The sequence below is a fragment of the Thunnus albacares genome, chromosome 9, assembly GCF_914725855.1.
Source record: "Thunnus albacares chromosome 9, fThuAlb1.1, whole genome shotgun sequence".
In the NCBI taxonomy this organism is placed as follows: domain Eukaryota; kingdom Metazoa; phylum Chordata; class Actinopteri; order Scombriformes; family Scombridae; genus Thunnus; species Thunnus albacares.
In genome coordinates this window covers 15,605,464-15,619,650 of record NC_058114.1, presented here as the reverse complement: position 1 = coordinate 15,619,650, position 14,187 = coordinate 15,605,464, and the positions used below count along the sequence as shown (strand labels likewise).

General features: G+C 41.3%; 1 protein-coding gene across 10 annotated transcripts in view; it reads left to right on the top strand.

The window, feature by feature from the left end:
- Positions 1–10,450, top strand: part of LOC122988309 (ephrin type-B receptor 3-like) — a 61,990-nt gene extending 51,540 nt beyond the window's left edge. For 7 of the 10 annotated variants that reach the window (XM_044360526.1, XM_044360523.1, XM_044360520.1 and 4 more), the window contains exons 13-16: positions 470–619; positions 1,064–1,263; positions 4,515–4,670; positions 6,889–10,450. In XM_044360526.1, the coding sequence (XP_044216461.1) occupies positions 470–619; positions 1,064–1,263; positions 4,515–4,670; positions 6,889–6,997 (615 nt within the window). In that variant the 3' untranslated portion in view covers positions 6,998–10,450. The remainder of the gene's footprint in view (positions 1–469; positions 620–1,063; positions 1,264–4,514; positions 4,671–6,888) is intronic. The other 3 variants (XM_044360529.1, XM_044360528.1, XM_044360527.1) reach the window with 1 other exon arrangement.
- Positions 10,451–14,187: the final 3,737 nt, after the last annotated feature.

The window sequence follows — 14,187 nt, the reverse complement described above, 5'->3', positions numbered from 1 at the left end:
TTTTTTAAAGCCAATGAAAAAGCCAAAACACCCAGAGCAATGTCAGAAGAGTGACAAGTCCCCTTGGTGACAGGAAGCAATGATGTTAATTAGGAAGTTTGTTCTTAACTTTGAGAGACACTGCTAATATGAGATACCAATATACTCGCCTGCAGTGCAATTTGTTTGATAGTTACATGACAGGATTCTGATATGAGTTTGATATATTGATGTTGAAAAATATATGTAGCACATTTAATATTGTTGTGTTAACTTCACGTGTTTGTACATATCATTTTCTGTAACCGTGTTACTAATCTTGTGTGTATGTGGTGTCGGGGTTCTACAGCATGTACCCTTGTGTTGTGCATCAACGTTTCCTCGGACTGTTTTTCTCACCCTCTCTCTCCCTCTTGTATGTGTGTGACTCTGTGTTTGTGCTCCATCCCTCCAGTATTTCATGCTCACCTACTCATTCGCATATCCACAGGGGGGAAAGATCCCCATCCGCTGGACGGCTCCTGAGGCAATTGCCTACAGGAAGTTCACCTCAGCCAGTGATGTGTGGAGCTATGGCATTGTCATGTGGGAAGTGATGTCATACGGAGAGCGACCGTACTGGGACATGAGCAATCAGGATGTAAGTTCAAGACATGCATATTTTATGTCTCATATACAGTAATAATATGTAAGCTAAGGTTTTCTGTTGGAATATTCAGCAACTGAGACATTTTGCATAAGCTATCACTCTATACCTTAAAATGTTGGTTGTCTCACAAAATTGCAATAGTTTTCAACCACTTCTGCTATCACTGTCTAAAAAAACATTTTGCCTCTCTACATACCCACCTACAACCACCACTTACAGCTAATCTTTCTCTGGCCCTCATTTCTATGTATACCCTAAAGCCTTTTTTTTTCTGTTTATCTCTGACTCTCCTATCATTTTCCTCATTCATTCTATTCTGTCCTCCCTTACTTGCTCTTTTCATCGACCCATCTTTCTCCTTCTGTTGTCTGTGCTCCCTCTACACCATACTTGGTGATTAGAAGTGATTGTGATTCCTCTTTTGTCGTTCCTCAGGTGATAAATGCTGTGGAGCAGGATTATCGACTGCCCCCACCTATGGACTGCCCCACAGCGCTGCACCAGCTCATGTTGGACTGCTGGGTGAAAGAGAGGAACCTGCGACCCAAATTCACCCAGATTGTGGCCACGCTGGATAAGCTTATCCGCAATGCTGCCAGCCTCAAGGTGGTCACCAACAGCACACAGTCCACTGGGTAAGTTGTAATATTATGATATAAAAAGTTGGTCATATTAAGTTAATTATCAGTGTGAAAGGTCTGTTAAGCAAAGACTTAAAGCAAATATATACTGTATATCTTGTTAGATAGTGGAGAATGTGGAAAAACCAAATTAAATCACAATTATGTATAGACGATCAAATGTTCTATGGTGCTGGTAATTATAAAAATACACTTTTTCTTTCACTATGCTGTTCCCTGAAAGGATTAGTGATCTCCATAAAGGATGATAATGTCAAATTATGGTCATTGCTTAAGTGCAGACTGATTTCCAAAAATCCTCTCACATTTTCTTAAGTCATATCTTGGAGGAGAGGAGACCTGTTGTACTCTGTTGATAGATTGCATTAAAAGGGCATTAGTTTATTGAATGAAGTCACTTGACTTTTCAGGCGTGAGAGTACTGACCGAGCCATTTCATTTGCACCTGAGCCAAAGCAACCACGATAATAATTTCCACTGTGCAAATGTTCCTTATCCAAGTTGATACTGTGTATGAGAGTCACTCTGACTCAGCTGTAACAATCTCTTAACTCCTATAAAGTGCAGATTTTTCCCATTACAACTCTGCAATTCTCACAAATGCGGCCTGGGCCTTTATGTAAATCCAAATTACCATCGCTCAATACAGCCCATAAAGCAACTCCTCCGCCAACGGGGAGCTCAATCAATGATGTCACATCTACATTTAGCTGCACTAGCTTTTCTCCGCAACCTGTTTCTTGGAAAGAATTTGGAGGATAGAGGGCGGCAGAGTTGGAGCGACTGGGAGGGGGGTGACCTACCTATCTATCCCTGCATCAGGGTCTTTCTGTCTTTAGGGAGGGCCGCAGACAATCCTGGGTTGGGCTCATGGGGGAAACCGAGGTCTCGGTTGGCCACCGGAGTGACGTTCTTAGAAGATTAAGCTTGCGGTTAATTAGCTCGATTAAGGCGATGCAAAAAAGAGATGGGAGCGCCTTTTAATTAGCCACTAACGAGATTTTAAACGGGCCAGTGGAGAGGTGGCCTCCTGCCGACAAACCTAACAAGGGAGGAGTGAGAGATGATACCATCGTCCTAGTCGGCACTGAAGGGTGGCTAGAGGTTAGCTAACACTGTCTGGGATGAAAGTTCCTTGGTTGTTTTAGCTATGTGTACTTGACATGACTGCGTAAAGCACTGTGGGTGTAAAGTGTAATGAGCAATAGAGCTTTGGTGACGTTAGACTTCTGGCACCAGTGTCATGGGCCTTTTCTGTGTTTATCTCTCAACTGCTGCTTCTCACTTATTCTCATAAATACACAAACACTTCAGAAATAACATCTACTCTTCAAACATCTTAAAAAAGCAAAATAGTGACCTAACACTGTGACAGACCCAACCATTGACATTGAATCATGTAGCTGTATCACTATGTAACTAGCTTACAATATTACCCAACTTCCCTGCTGTGTTTCAGCTTGTGGCTCACATGTGGCCAGCAACAGTCTGGACCTTTTTGAAGCCAACTTTAGAGAAGAAGGACTAACAATACCCCATTAAGAGAAGCCAGCGTCTGGCGTTAACAACGGCCTGAGGCCTTGGGCTCTGAAGCACAGGCCTTATTAAAAATCACTCCATCTACACCACTCAATGGAGCCTCTGTATCACAGTTATTAACTCCCCCTATTTGCCTTTTTTTTCTTTTTTTCCCCTTTCTCCATCCATTCCTCTTTTAATTGTTAATGAATCTAATGCCATCAAAATGGATGACAGGGATCAACAGAGCAGAGAGGAGGGGAGACAGTGGTGCTCTTTCTCTTTGCTTGCTCCCTTGTCTGTTTCTCCTCCTTCACCTCCCCGCACCTCCCTGTCACCCCCTCCACCTCCACCTCTTCTCTTGTTCATCCGCTCCACTTCACTCCGAGTTGTAGCACAGTTTTATTAAAACTCCCAAGGTGGCCTCCCTATCTGCAGCACCGATCAGCACAGGGGGTTAGGCTCTTCTTTAAAACGGCCTTTTTGAGCTGTCAGCAGGTGTGCAGGAACATGAAAAACACACCTAAACACATCTTCAGAGATACACGCACAGACATACTGATTAAAGAAATGGTCACACAACTAAATACATTTACATGCAAAGAGATTCACAGTCAAACACACTTGCTGGTTTGTTTGTCACTCCTTCCATGTATTGGAAGCAGGTTCATGAGTCAGTCCAAACATTTAACCACACACACATGTAAGCGACATCTGTGTTTACATTCCATAGATATTTCTCTCCTGTTACGAAGCAATTTCCCGAAATGTCTTCCACTTCTGTGGCATTGTGTTGCACGCATCCTTTTGTCAAACCAACCTTGGACGATATGCTAGAAAGAACATACACACCCAGACACTATGTACTGTAAATGCAATAATTACGTACCATAAATCACATGGCCTATCGCCTACTAGTTAAGTTGTGCAAATACAGGCAACCTGAATCTGATTTGAGCTTTGCAGCAAAGACGCACGGAATCCAATCTTCCCAGATCAGATTTAAACCGCATTTGTTGGTGGTTTTAAAGTGCAACACTGTTCAACCACTCAGATTGGATTTCAAGGGTTTTTTCTTTTTTGTTTTGTTTTGCTTCCCTGTCAGTCTCCATGCAACACAGTAACATTTCAATGTAACAAGAGGAACAGACCCTAACAAACAGGAAGTGAGTTATCCAGATATATTGAGGGTTTCATTAAGGTTTATACAGGAAAGATGGCAGATGCTACATTCTCACATTGCTGATTCTGCCAGATAAATGCTTAGTTGACCAAAAAAATTTAGTGACAACCAATGTTGTGTTGATGACAAATGATTATAGTCTCTATATACAAATATGATCTGGTTCCATGTGGATTACAATGTGTGTAGTCATCATTCAAGAACAAATTTGAAAAGTATATTGGATTCATCTGCTCTCTTAACACACACCTCGCCTCACCAGCTGCAGCGCCAGCATCCACCACCCGTGCCTCCAGCCAGTCTCTCCACAGTCATAAAAGTGCCCCCCAGTACACCCCCACCCCCCACTCCCCCCTGCACACAACTCCTTACATGTAGAGGAGAAAGAGGAGAGGGGAGAAGAGAGGAGGAGAGATGGAGAGGTGGCGCTCAGCGGGGGGCGTTTGGGGGTGAGGTTGGCCGGTAGAGGCAGTAGAGTGACGACCTTAACCCTCTCTCTCTCTCTGTTTCTCTTTCTCCCTCCTCCCTCCCCTCCCCCATGTAGGGTATCCCAGCCCTTGCTTGATCGATGTGTGCCAGACTATACCACTTTCACCACTGTGGGGGACTGGCTTGACGCCATCAAGATGAGCCGCTACCGTGACAACTTTGTCAACGCCGGATTTGCTTCCTTTGACCTGGTGGCCCAGATGACAGCAGAGTGAGTGGAGAGGGAGTAGATTCAGCTAATCAGGCCTAAAGTGATTGACTGGGCTGAGTTTGAGAGTCAAATTAGTGTTATACAGATTGACCTTGCGGGAATAAAAATAGTCTGATGGCTAAATTAAACTTGATGCGATGTGGAAAAGTGGGCATGGAGTAGGTTCAGACATCAAATTAATATCAACCATTAAGAATGAAAATAAGGCACATTTTATATTACATTGGTACATTTAGCAAGTATTTCAGAGACATTTATTGTGCTATAAAGACAAATCATGCCTTGAAGACATACTGTATCATTTACTGTGATGTCTTCCAATATTTATATACTCGTATTGTAGTGTAAAGAACACTAGTTTTAAAAAGGAAAAAGAATTACTGGCAACACAACGCAGGAGAGATTATGCAGGAATATGAAATGAGAAAACAGAAAATCCTCTATGCTTTCCCTGTAATTTGGTATGTAATTGACCAATCAGGAATGGTTTCCTGTAGAATGGGAAGGATTATGTAATCAGGAGGGGACTCATAACAATTACCTGCTTCAGAAGCGAACAAATCAGATACATAATCCATAAGTGTACACTTATAACAGAGCAGTACAGTTTTTCAGTATGCACTTGTAGCAGCTTCCTTAACTACAATCTCCAGTTGACCTTGAAGACTCATCCACCTCCAGCCGTGTTTACAAACAGGAAATGATGTAATGGAAGTCATGGAAATTGGAGGCCAGTGATGATCAAATAAATGAATTAGGATTATAATGATAAATAAATCATCCTCATTAGCTGCATAATAGGCAATGGAGGTGGGGGTAATTTGTTTCAATTTGGTCAGGCTGACAGGTGTGGTGTACTGTGGCTCTCTGTTGCCCTTAATGGCCAGTAATTCCTCTAATGGTTCCCATTTATTATCATTTCATCCTCCGTCGCTGCGCTGATGGGGATGGCGAAATATGAAAAAAACAAAAACACACCATTTATTTGTGTGAAATAGCGGTGATGCACCCTTATTTAGCTTTGGAGAGGATGAATGTGCTGTGTGGATTTGTGTGTGTGTGTGTGTGTGTGTGTGTGTGTGTGTGCACATGCACATACTGTATGCATGCGTGTGTGTGTGCATTTGTTCACATTTTGGTTTAGGTGCACACTTTTGTACTCAAATGGATAAGGCCACAAAGTCATTTAGACAAGCAGAGTGTATGGTGTCTGCGTGTAATATTAGATTATCCAGTATTTGTGTGTGTATGTATGTGTGTGTGTGTGTGTTCGACTGAATGGAGAGGACGCAGACTGAGGCAGGCAACAGTCAGCTAATCGCTGCCCCAGACGCCGTCCGCTCTCTCCTCAGCTATCGACTGGGGAAATCAAACAAGAGAGCGGAAACGAGAGGTTCTCGTGATATTATTGTACAGTGTTAAACCAACATGGCCACGATGATTAGATTATGGCATCTGACTAATGACGGCCAAAGCAGGTGCGCTCTCCCAGGCCTTTTTAAGGGTGCAGTAATGTCAACTGTATGTCAACATCTCATGTTTTCCCACAGCACCCTCACCTTCAGGTTAAGGTCCTCTACTTACTCTAAAGATCAGGCTGCAGCTGGTCTGATCTTTTGGCTAAAAGAGCAATTTACACTTTCTAGTCTTATTTACTGCGAATTTTCTTGGATATTTTTAAGTACTGAGAAATGTTGTGCAACAGTGACCAATTTAAAGCTGATTTACTGACACACAGACCCATTCTAAGTATGAATGACAGGCTACTAACTGAGTAATCTGTCTAATTTCTTACAAAAAAATAAATCTTCTGCTTCCCTGACTCTCTAACTAAGCGTCAGGCTTTTATGGACTCTGTGAAGTCTGCCACCTGCCTAACAGTAGCTAAGTTTGCTCTGTAATCATTAACTATCACATTATGGCTGTTTGACTCCTGTCTTCGTGCCCACCTGCCAGGCAACAGAAGTATGTTGCATTAAGACATTCGCTATAGCTGGATGAGTGTCCCCATTTTGTTGACATACCCTCAGGAAGCCATTTTATGGGTGATTGCCAAGGTTCTTACCTGTCCCTGTTCCCACCTGGTACAGACAGTGTTTACTTGTGGCTGAAAGTGAAATTTGCACTTCAACTTCGTACATGTGATGTTTACCTACTTTTATTTTTTATGACCGAGCCACCTGTTCTTATTTTCTTCTCCTTTTTTCTTACTACACAGGGACTTGCTGCGGATAGGGGTAACGTTGGCTGGCCACCAGAAGAAGATTCTTGGTAGCATTCAGGACATGAGACTACAGATGAACCAAACACTTCCTGTCCAGGTTTGAACAACAGGACACACAGACCGATGCAGTCGAAGGACAGCCAGACAGAAGAAAAAGGGGGAGGAACTGTGCCAGAGAGAGCCATTGGAAAACCCTAGCTGCCTGACCCATCTCTGCCAATTAGACGCTATGAAACTGGCTTGCAGTGCCTCTGACTAGTTTATTTTTTGTTCTTTTTTTTGCTACCACTTCCATTTCCTGTTCCTGTTTTTTTTGTTATTCATCATTGTTTCTTTTTTTCATTGAACCAGAATTTGTGTGTTTTTGAAAGAGGAGTAAAAGTTAACCCCTTTATATCCCATGCGTGCCTCACCAGCTCTGGTGCGGGTTGACGTTTGCATGCATGTGTGTTTTAGTGAGGTTGGCTTCAGCCCTGTAACTGAAACGTCACACTCTGATCCTCATGCAAGACCCCTTCCCTGGACCCCTCAACCCAGCTTTGATGGACATAATAAATAGTAAAGAATGAACACCCTGGTATAAAAACAGTGAACAAATATTCATGCGTATAAAAAACAAAACAAAAAACAGAGGTGTTTTGGACCCACAGGAGACAGAGAACAATTTTTTTCCCTGAAGTTGTTTTACTGTGCACGTGTGTGTTGTTCTCCATCTTCATATTGAAGGTGTGTTATCTAAAGGGCACTTGCTGAAGAAGGGTGAGGTGGTAAAAGAGGAAATATGATGGGCTGAGGTCAAAAGTCAAGAGGATGACAGAGATCAAAAGGTCAAAAGGAGGCAGCCACATTTTTGGACACTTGTTTTGGCTGCTAAATCCTCAATAGGTCACCAGATGACCTCTTCACCATGACCTGAAGTGTCTCAGGATAGTTTCACAGATTGGGATCACCTGCTCATCAACTGTGTTTTCACACATGATTTTTTTTATTTTTTATTTTTGTTAGTCCACACACCATTTTTTTTTCTTTTTTTGGCTTTCTTACACTTTCTTGGGAGATTTGTGGTTTCAAAATGGCCGGTCAAACCGAAGTACCCCTACTGGACGCTTCATGTGATTAAGGGGAGACAAGGACTGTGGCAACACAATAGAAAGACCACTTGGCCTTTTGTGTGCATATTTGTATGTGTGTGTGCGCATGTGTGCGTGTATGTGTGATTAAGTGTGCTTGGACGTGCGGGTGTGTGAAGTTGCACACAAGTATACTGTACAATACAGCTTCCGCTATTTGCCACCGTGGAGAATTAACGCATGAACTGAACCGTGACAAGGAGCAAATATATCTGAAACAATTACGCTATATTCTGTGGACAACTGTTAAACATTCTTTTTTATTGAATCCAAAAAATGAACTTTGGACATACATATATATATATATATAAATATATATATATGCATCAAGCAGAAACTGAGAGAAACCCTTGACGGACACCTTACTTTCTACTTACTATTATCTGGATTTAGAAATAATTAAAATTCTTGTTTTAATTTCTTGACATCCTGCCCTATGTATTTATTTGTACCTCGCCCGCCACCCCGCACCCCCCTACCAACACCCAGATGGACTATAGACCATTTGGGACAGTGGACTTGGAACAATCAGATGGAAGAGAAACTCCAAGAGGATTCAGCTAATGAATTGATGATTATTAAACAAAATAAATTGCATATAAATTGGATATTGTATTTTTGTTGTTGTTCTAAACAGCCTGTACATGTTTTGTAACAAAAATACGATAAATAACAAAAGAAAAATGGTGTTTTGACAAAATGGAAGTGTCGTTGTGAAATGTTTGATCAGAGTGAAATTAACAGAGTAAAGAAAGAAGAGAGAGAGAGAGAAAGAAAGAGAGGAGATATAGAAGAATAGATAAATAACAGCAATGGTTAGACCACTGGTAATAGTGTTTAAATCAGACCTACAGCCACAGCCTTTTTGCTCCTTGTCCATTGTTGTGTGAGTGTCTGTGTAGGTGTGTTTAAGCAAGTTGGATATTAAGCTTCCCCAATTCATTCTCACTCTCTGCATAAAGAGCATTTGTAAAGCACTGAGCTGTTACTAATTGTCTTCCAGGCACATTTTTCAACTCCAAAACCTCCTGTAAACCACTCAAATGCATCTCTGTGGTTTACCTATGTTTTAATTTTACTTACTGAACAACACCTCCAACAATGGGATCCTCCCAAACCATATTATGTAGGACTGTTAAGTCATTTTTAAAGAGAAGGTGTAGTCAGCCTAACTGCCAATCACTTCAATCACCCGGGAGGCAGCGCTCCATCGTAGGACCTGCAGTTTACTTCCCCGCAACAGGATTCTCATCAGAGAATCCAGAGCTCTCAGAAGCGAAACCTATTGGTCTTTGTCTGTCAGGTCGATTAATGCAGCGGCCAATCTGGCTTTGCAAAGATACGAACATGCAGCGAGAGCAGACATACGGCGGGCTGACCTATCATTATCTCTCTTCATTTCCTGTCTGGCCTGCAATCATCCTGTCTCAGCTCAGGCTGCTGCATGATTAGTACAGTGCAGGATCAACAGTCCTGGCATGCACACTACCAAAATCTGCAGGCCCCTTCATCCTAAATGATAGCAGCTGCATCACGAAGACCATACTATTTGCTCTTCTCACAGAGCGGTGTTTGAAGGTAACGGATTAAGGGATATAGCTGCATCACTGGTGTGATCTTCCAGACAGTTACCATATTGTTTGGGTTGGAGCTGATCAATGCAATATGTGAATATTATTAGTTAGGTGTGTATTGATAGCGTGATGTTAGTGGCCATGCAGTATGTCTTGCCATATTACTTTTGTCAGCCTCTTTAAAGTCCCTTCAAAAGCCATGGAGGATATTATGCAAAACAACAATGTGTTTCTTATTTTGTATTGTTTCATCTTTTTCCACATACAGACATTTTCACTACTGCTAGTACACTCTGTAAAGGGCTTACTAACCTGTTACAGTTGTAGTACACAATCAAGTAATGATACCAATAGTTGTGTACTTACGGTAAAACTATACAGTAAATAAGTCTCAAATCCCAAATGGTTTTCATCAAAGTGTCAGTTTTGATTTCCGTGTCTTAGAATCAGAGGCATTGGTATCAGCATGGGAGGAAAGATGGTTTGTTGACATGATGAGAAAATGTTGAAAGTGCCTGTTAGATGAGCAAACATATTTTCTAGGTACCATTCTGCAGAATAATTTAGTTTCTCTCCAAAATGAAACAGCATTTTGATTGGGAAAGAATGATTCTGTTCACATTGGGAGATGACAGAAGAGCAGAATTAATGAAATCAGAAGCTCACTTTTAGTAAAAGTCTCCCAGGAATAAACAATATTACTCCCCCTTCCTCCACTCAGCTCAATCATTCAATCAGTTAAGCCCCATGGTTGCAAACTTACATGTGGCACCAAACAAGACACAGTTGATGAGCATAAAAATAGAGAAGGGGGGCATATGTGGGGCTAAACACAATCAGATGGCAGACATGCCCACTCATGAAAAATGGCAGCGTTTTGGAGCTCGCATGAACTATTGATGAGGTGCACATGGTGCGCTGGGGTCTGGAGTTGCGTTCACCAAACTCAACCGACCGTGAGTGATGAGCTCAACTGGCGCTGTTGCACATCTTAAAATGATTAAACTGCCACCACATCAACTGCAAACAATTAATCTTTGAGTGGATTTTTCACACATTCAAGGGTGTGTTTAATATTTAACATTCACAGGGAAGGAAAAGAGGAAAGAAACTGGCTCTCGTGTTTTCTATTCATCCTCCTGACTGCACGTCGGTGAAATTTAAGATGGACTGTTATGTTTGCGTGTGAGTGTGTGGAAGAACAGGATTGCCATTTTATACAGAAACATTTTGATCAGCAGAGTCTAGACTTTGTCAGATATGGTTATCTCTTTGTGTGCCAATAGGATTCAAACTATCCCAACATTCCTTCCATCTTTCTTTCTATATTTTACATCCCCCAACTAATCATCCAACACACAGCCGCCCTTACTGAAACCCCCTCACTTACAACTTTCTGACTTTCCTTGCTTCAGTTGTCTGTTTTAAATACATATATACAGTACTGTTTTTCCTTTTGTCTTCTGACAAGCTCACTCCACATCTGTCTTTTAGTCACTTTTGAAGAGCCCCACTTCATTAAAGGAAGTGAGATTTCAGAGCGTTCTGTACATGTATAGTGAAATGGGGGGTGGGTGGGGGGGTTTGGGATGGAATAAAGCGTTGAGAAATGCAATTGTTAATTCTTCTTTGAAAAGCATTGAGATGTATTTAATGGTGCAGACATACACAACAAATTACTAAAAAAAAAAATGATGCATTCTTGTAGAAATATTTTTAAAAGACCCTTTTGCAATTAAATTATTTTAAGAAATGTGACCTGATCCCCTGACTGAGTCTTTGTGTTGTGTTCTGAATTGATCATTAATTCATGTCGACTAAAAGTGCTCTTCTAAGAGATACCATGCCAAGTCATAATCACACACAGGTTCTCCAAGTCAAGTAATTGCCCAAAACAAACACATTCAGTCTCACCGCTTATCATTTATGGCCATCTCTCACTCCTATAATCATTACCAGAACTTCATGTAGCTTTCACAATAACGGTTCTTGTTTGATATAGTGGCACCAAAGCCTTGATTCAGATAACTATCTTCTTTAGATAAACATACCGCACTCCCAGATTTAACTCTGCACATTGCTATTAATGTGCTCAGTCTACCTGTAAGCAGGAATTGTTCATTTTTCATCCAAACTAAGCTTTCTGATTTGATGTTTTTGTTTCAGACAGGTTTAGGCTGCATTATTCCTCTTGCCGTGGAAAGGCCTGAGGACATTTAGAGTAACACTGTCTGTAAAAATATTTTTTGTAATGCTGTCTTTTATCTTTATAGCTACAGGCACCTGATGAGTGGATATTGATCCTTGGGAGAAGTTACCCAGAGTTCATCTATTTCTAATGCTCCTTTAGTTGCCAAGTTCCTTGCCTTTATTGAAGTGTTTACTATGAGTTAAATACCACAATTCTAAAGCAGTTTGCCAAATTAGGCTGTCAAAAACCCCATGTTAAATTGTGCATCTGTCCAAAAGAATGCCAAAAATATAGCAGCGTCATTCCAAATCAGATATAATGTCTCAAAAGTTAGTATCACAGCAGAGATCGTTTTCTCTCAGGCGAACAAGTTGCAAGACATGTTGTCACAATCAAATCAAAAAGTTTGCCATGCACAACAGAGCTATGTCAATAACTTGCAACACAAAAGCTCCTCATATTGTGTTTCAAACCAGCTAATTAATATGATCTCCACTCATCTCTACAGGCAGTGAGCCAAAAGTCTTGTTTTCCAGCAAAAAAGGGAAAGATGCTCAGATCATAGATTCTACCTCATCCGCCCCTCGTCTTGTCCCCTGGCTCCCCTCTTCTCCCTCTCCCTCTCCAATTAAATACAGAGCCTTGGATCGGGCGGTCTCGGTGGATAGAGCAGATATTTTCGAAACGCTCCCCCCTAGACGTGCTCGGAGAAGTTTCAACTAAGGATTATGTGGGTTCTTTTTGTGTTGCAGCAGGCAGAACAAATTTCATCTCAGATCTCTCCAACTTCTCATTCTCCACTGTTGTTGTCAGGTGATGGACTCACTTGAGCAACTGGCCACGTATTAAAGGGCCAGCAGCATTTCATGGACATAGGGTCTGCATTTTCTTCTATCCCATTGTTTGGAACAACAACCAACTACTTTTTTTTTTCCAAGCATTGTGGCACTACTTTGGCAGACGAAACTTATAAACCCCATGAGGAACAAATTGGACCATAACTACTCTATGTATCCTGAGATATACAGACCATATAATAGACTTTGAGTTGTTTTTACTTGCCCAAATAGCTAGTATTCCATCAGTGATCCATACGTAGTATAATCTGTCAGTTTGAAGTAAATATGGACCAGTGCCAAGATGAACTAGTGGACTGTATACTTTCCTTCGGCTATTGACATAGTGTCACATTACTCCAAGCTGGAGAATATTGATTGTGTGCAGGCCTGTTTCATCAAAATATGTCATATAATGCGAGGAAGAATTATTGAGACGTCAATAAAGATTAATTTCTTATCCCCACTCGGTCAGTGAGGCGGTATTAGCATAAATATCGCTGTGCATTAGCATGTCTTAGGCACATGTCGGTCAGGAGGAGGATCAATGCAAAACATGATCACACAGCTATAGAAAAAAAGAAATCTGCTCCTCTACACCCTCCTTAACCGCTTCCTCCCCTCATTTCCAAAGCCAAACTCTGTCTCCCTTTATTCTGTCTTATTCCCCACAGACTATCCCTCACTCTCCCCCTTACGAGCTCCCCACAACATCCCCGCACCCATTCTCTGTCTACTTTTTCACCCTCTCCCTTCTCTTCTGCCATAATCCCTCTCTTTCACTTTAGCTTGGCACAGCTAATTGGTCACGTCTGTACTGTGACATGGGGACCTGACATAATTGCTAGACAAATAGCGTGGCGTTTAGCTTCGGACCTGTCTCAGCTAAGCTGTACACAGACACCAGCCGACTGGAAAGCTTAATTACCACTCCAACTCCACAACTTGCTAATTGGCAAATACTTCCAACAAAGAAGTACTGTATGTGTGCGTTTGCGTGAATGTGTGTGTGAATGTGTGTGTGCACATTTGTTTCCTTCCTTTAGTCAAGGGCCGTCTGAAATAAAAAAATAAATAGATAAACAACAACAACAATAATAATAATAATATTACATTAAAAACAAATGCATAAAATATGCAATATGCATGATGTGAGTTCACTACAGCAGTTTAAAAATGTGTCATTAATTTCCCTAAATTGCATTTCCAGTGATCATCTGTAAAGTGTATATTTCACAGTTACTCATTGTAGTTCTTGTTGTTGCTGTCTCCATGTTGCTCCGTTTTGATTAGCTTAGTATAGTCCAAACTGAAAGAATTTTTCCATGCATCACGCTTTTGGTATTCTCTCACACTTGCTCTCTCTCTCTCTCTCTCTCTCTCTCTCTCTCTTTCTGTTTCTCTCTCTCTTTAAAAATCTGTCTTCAACACCCTCGCACCATCTTTCCCACACATGCACTCGTTTACAGACCTGATTGAATTGATTGTCACATCCCAGAGTTTTTGGCATTTGTCTGTTACTTTAACAATACATTAATTATGTTGCACCGTATAAATAAATA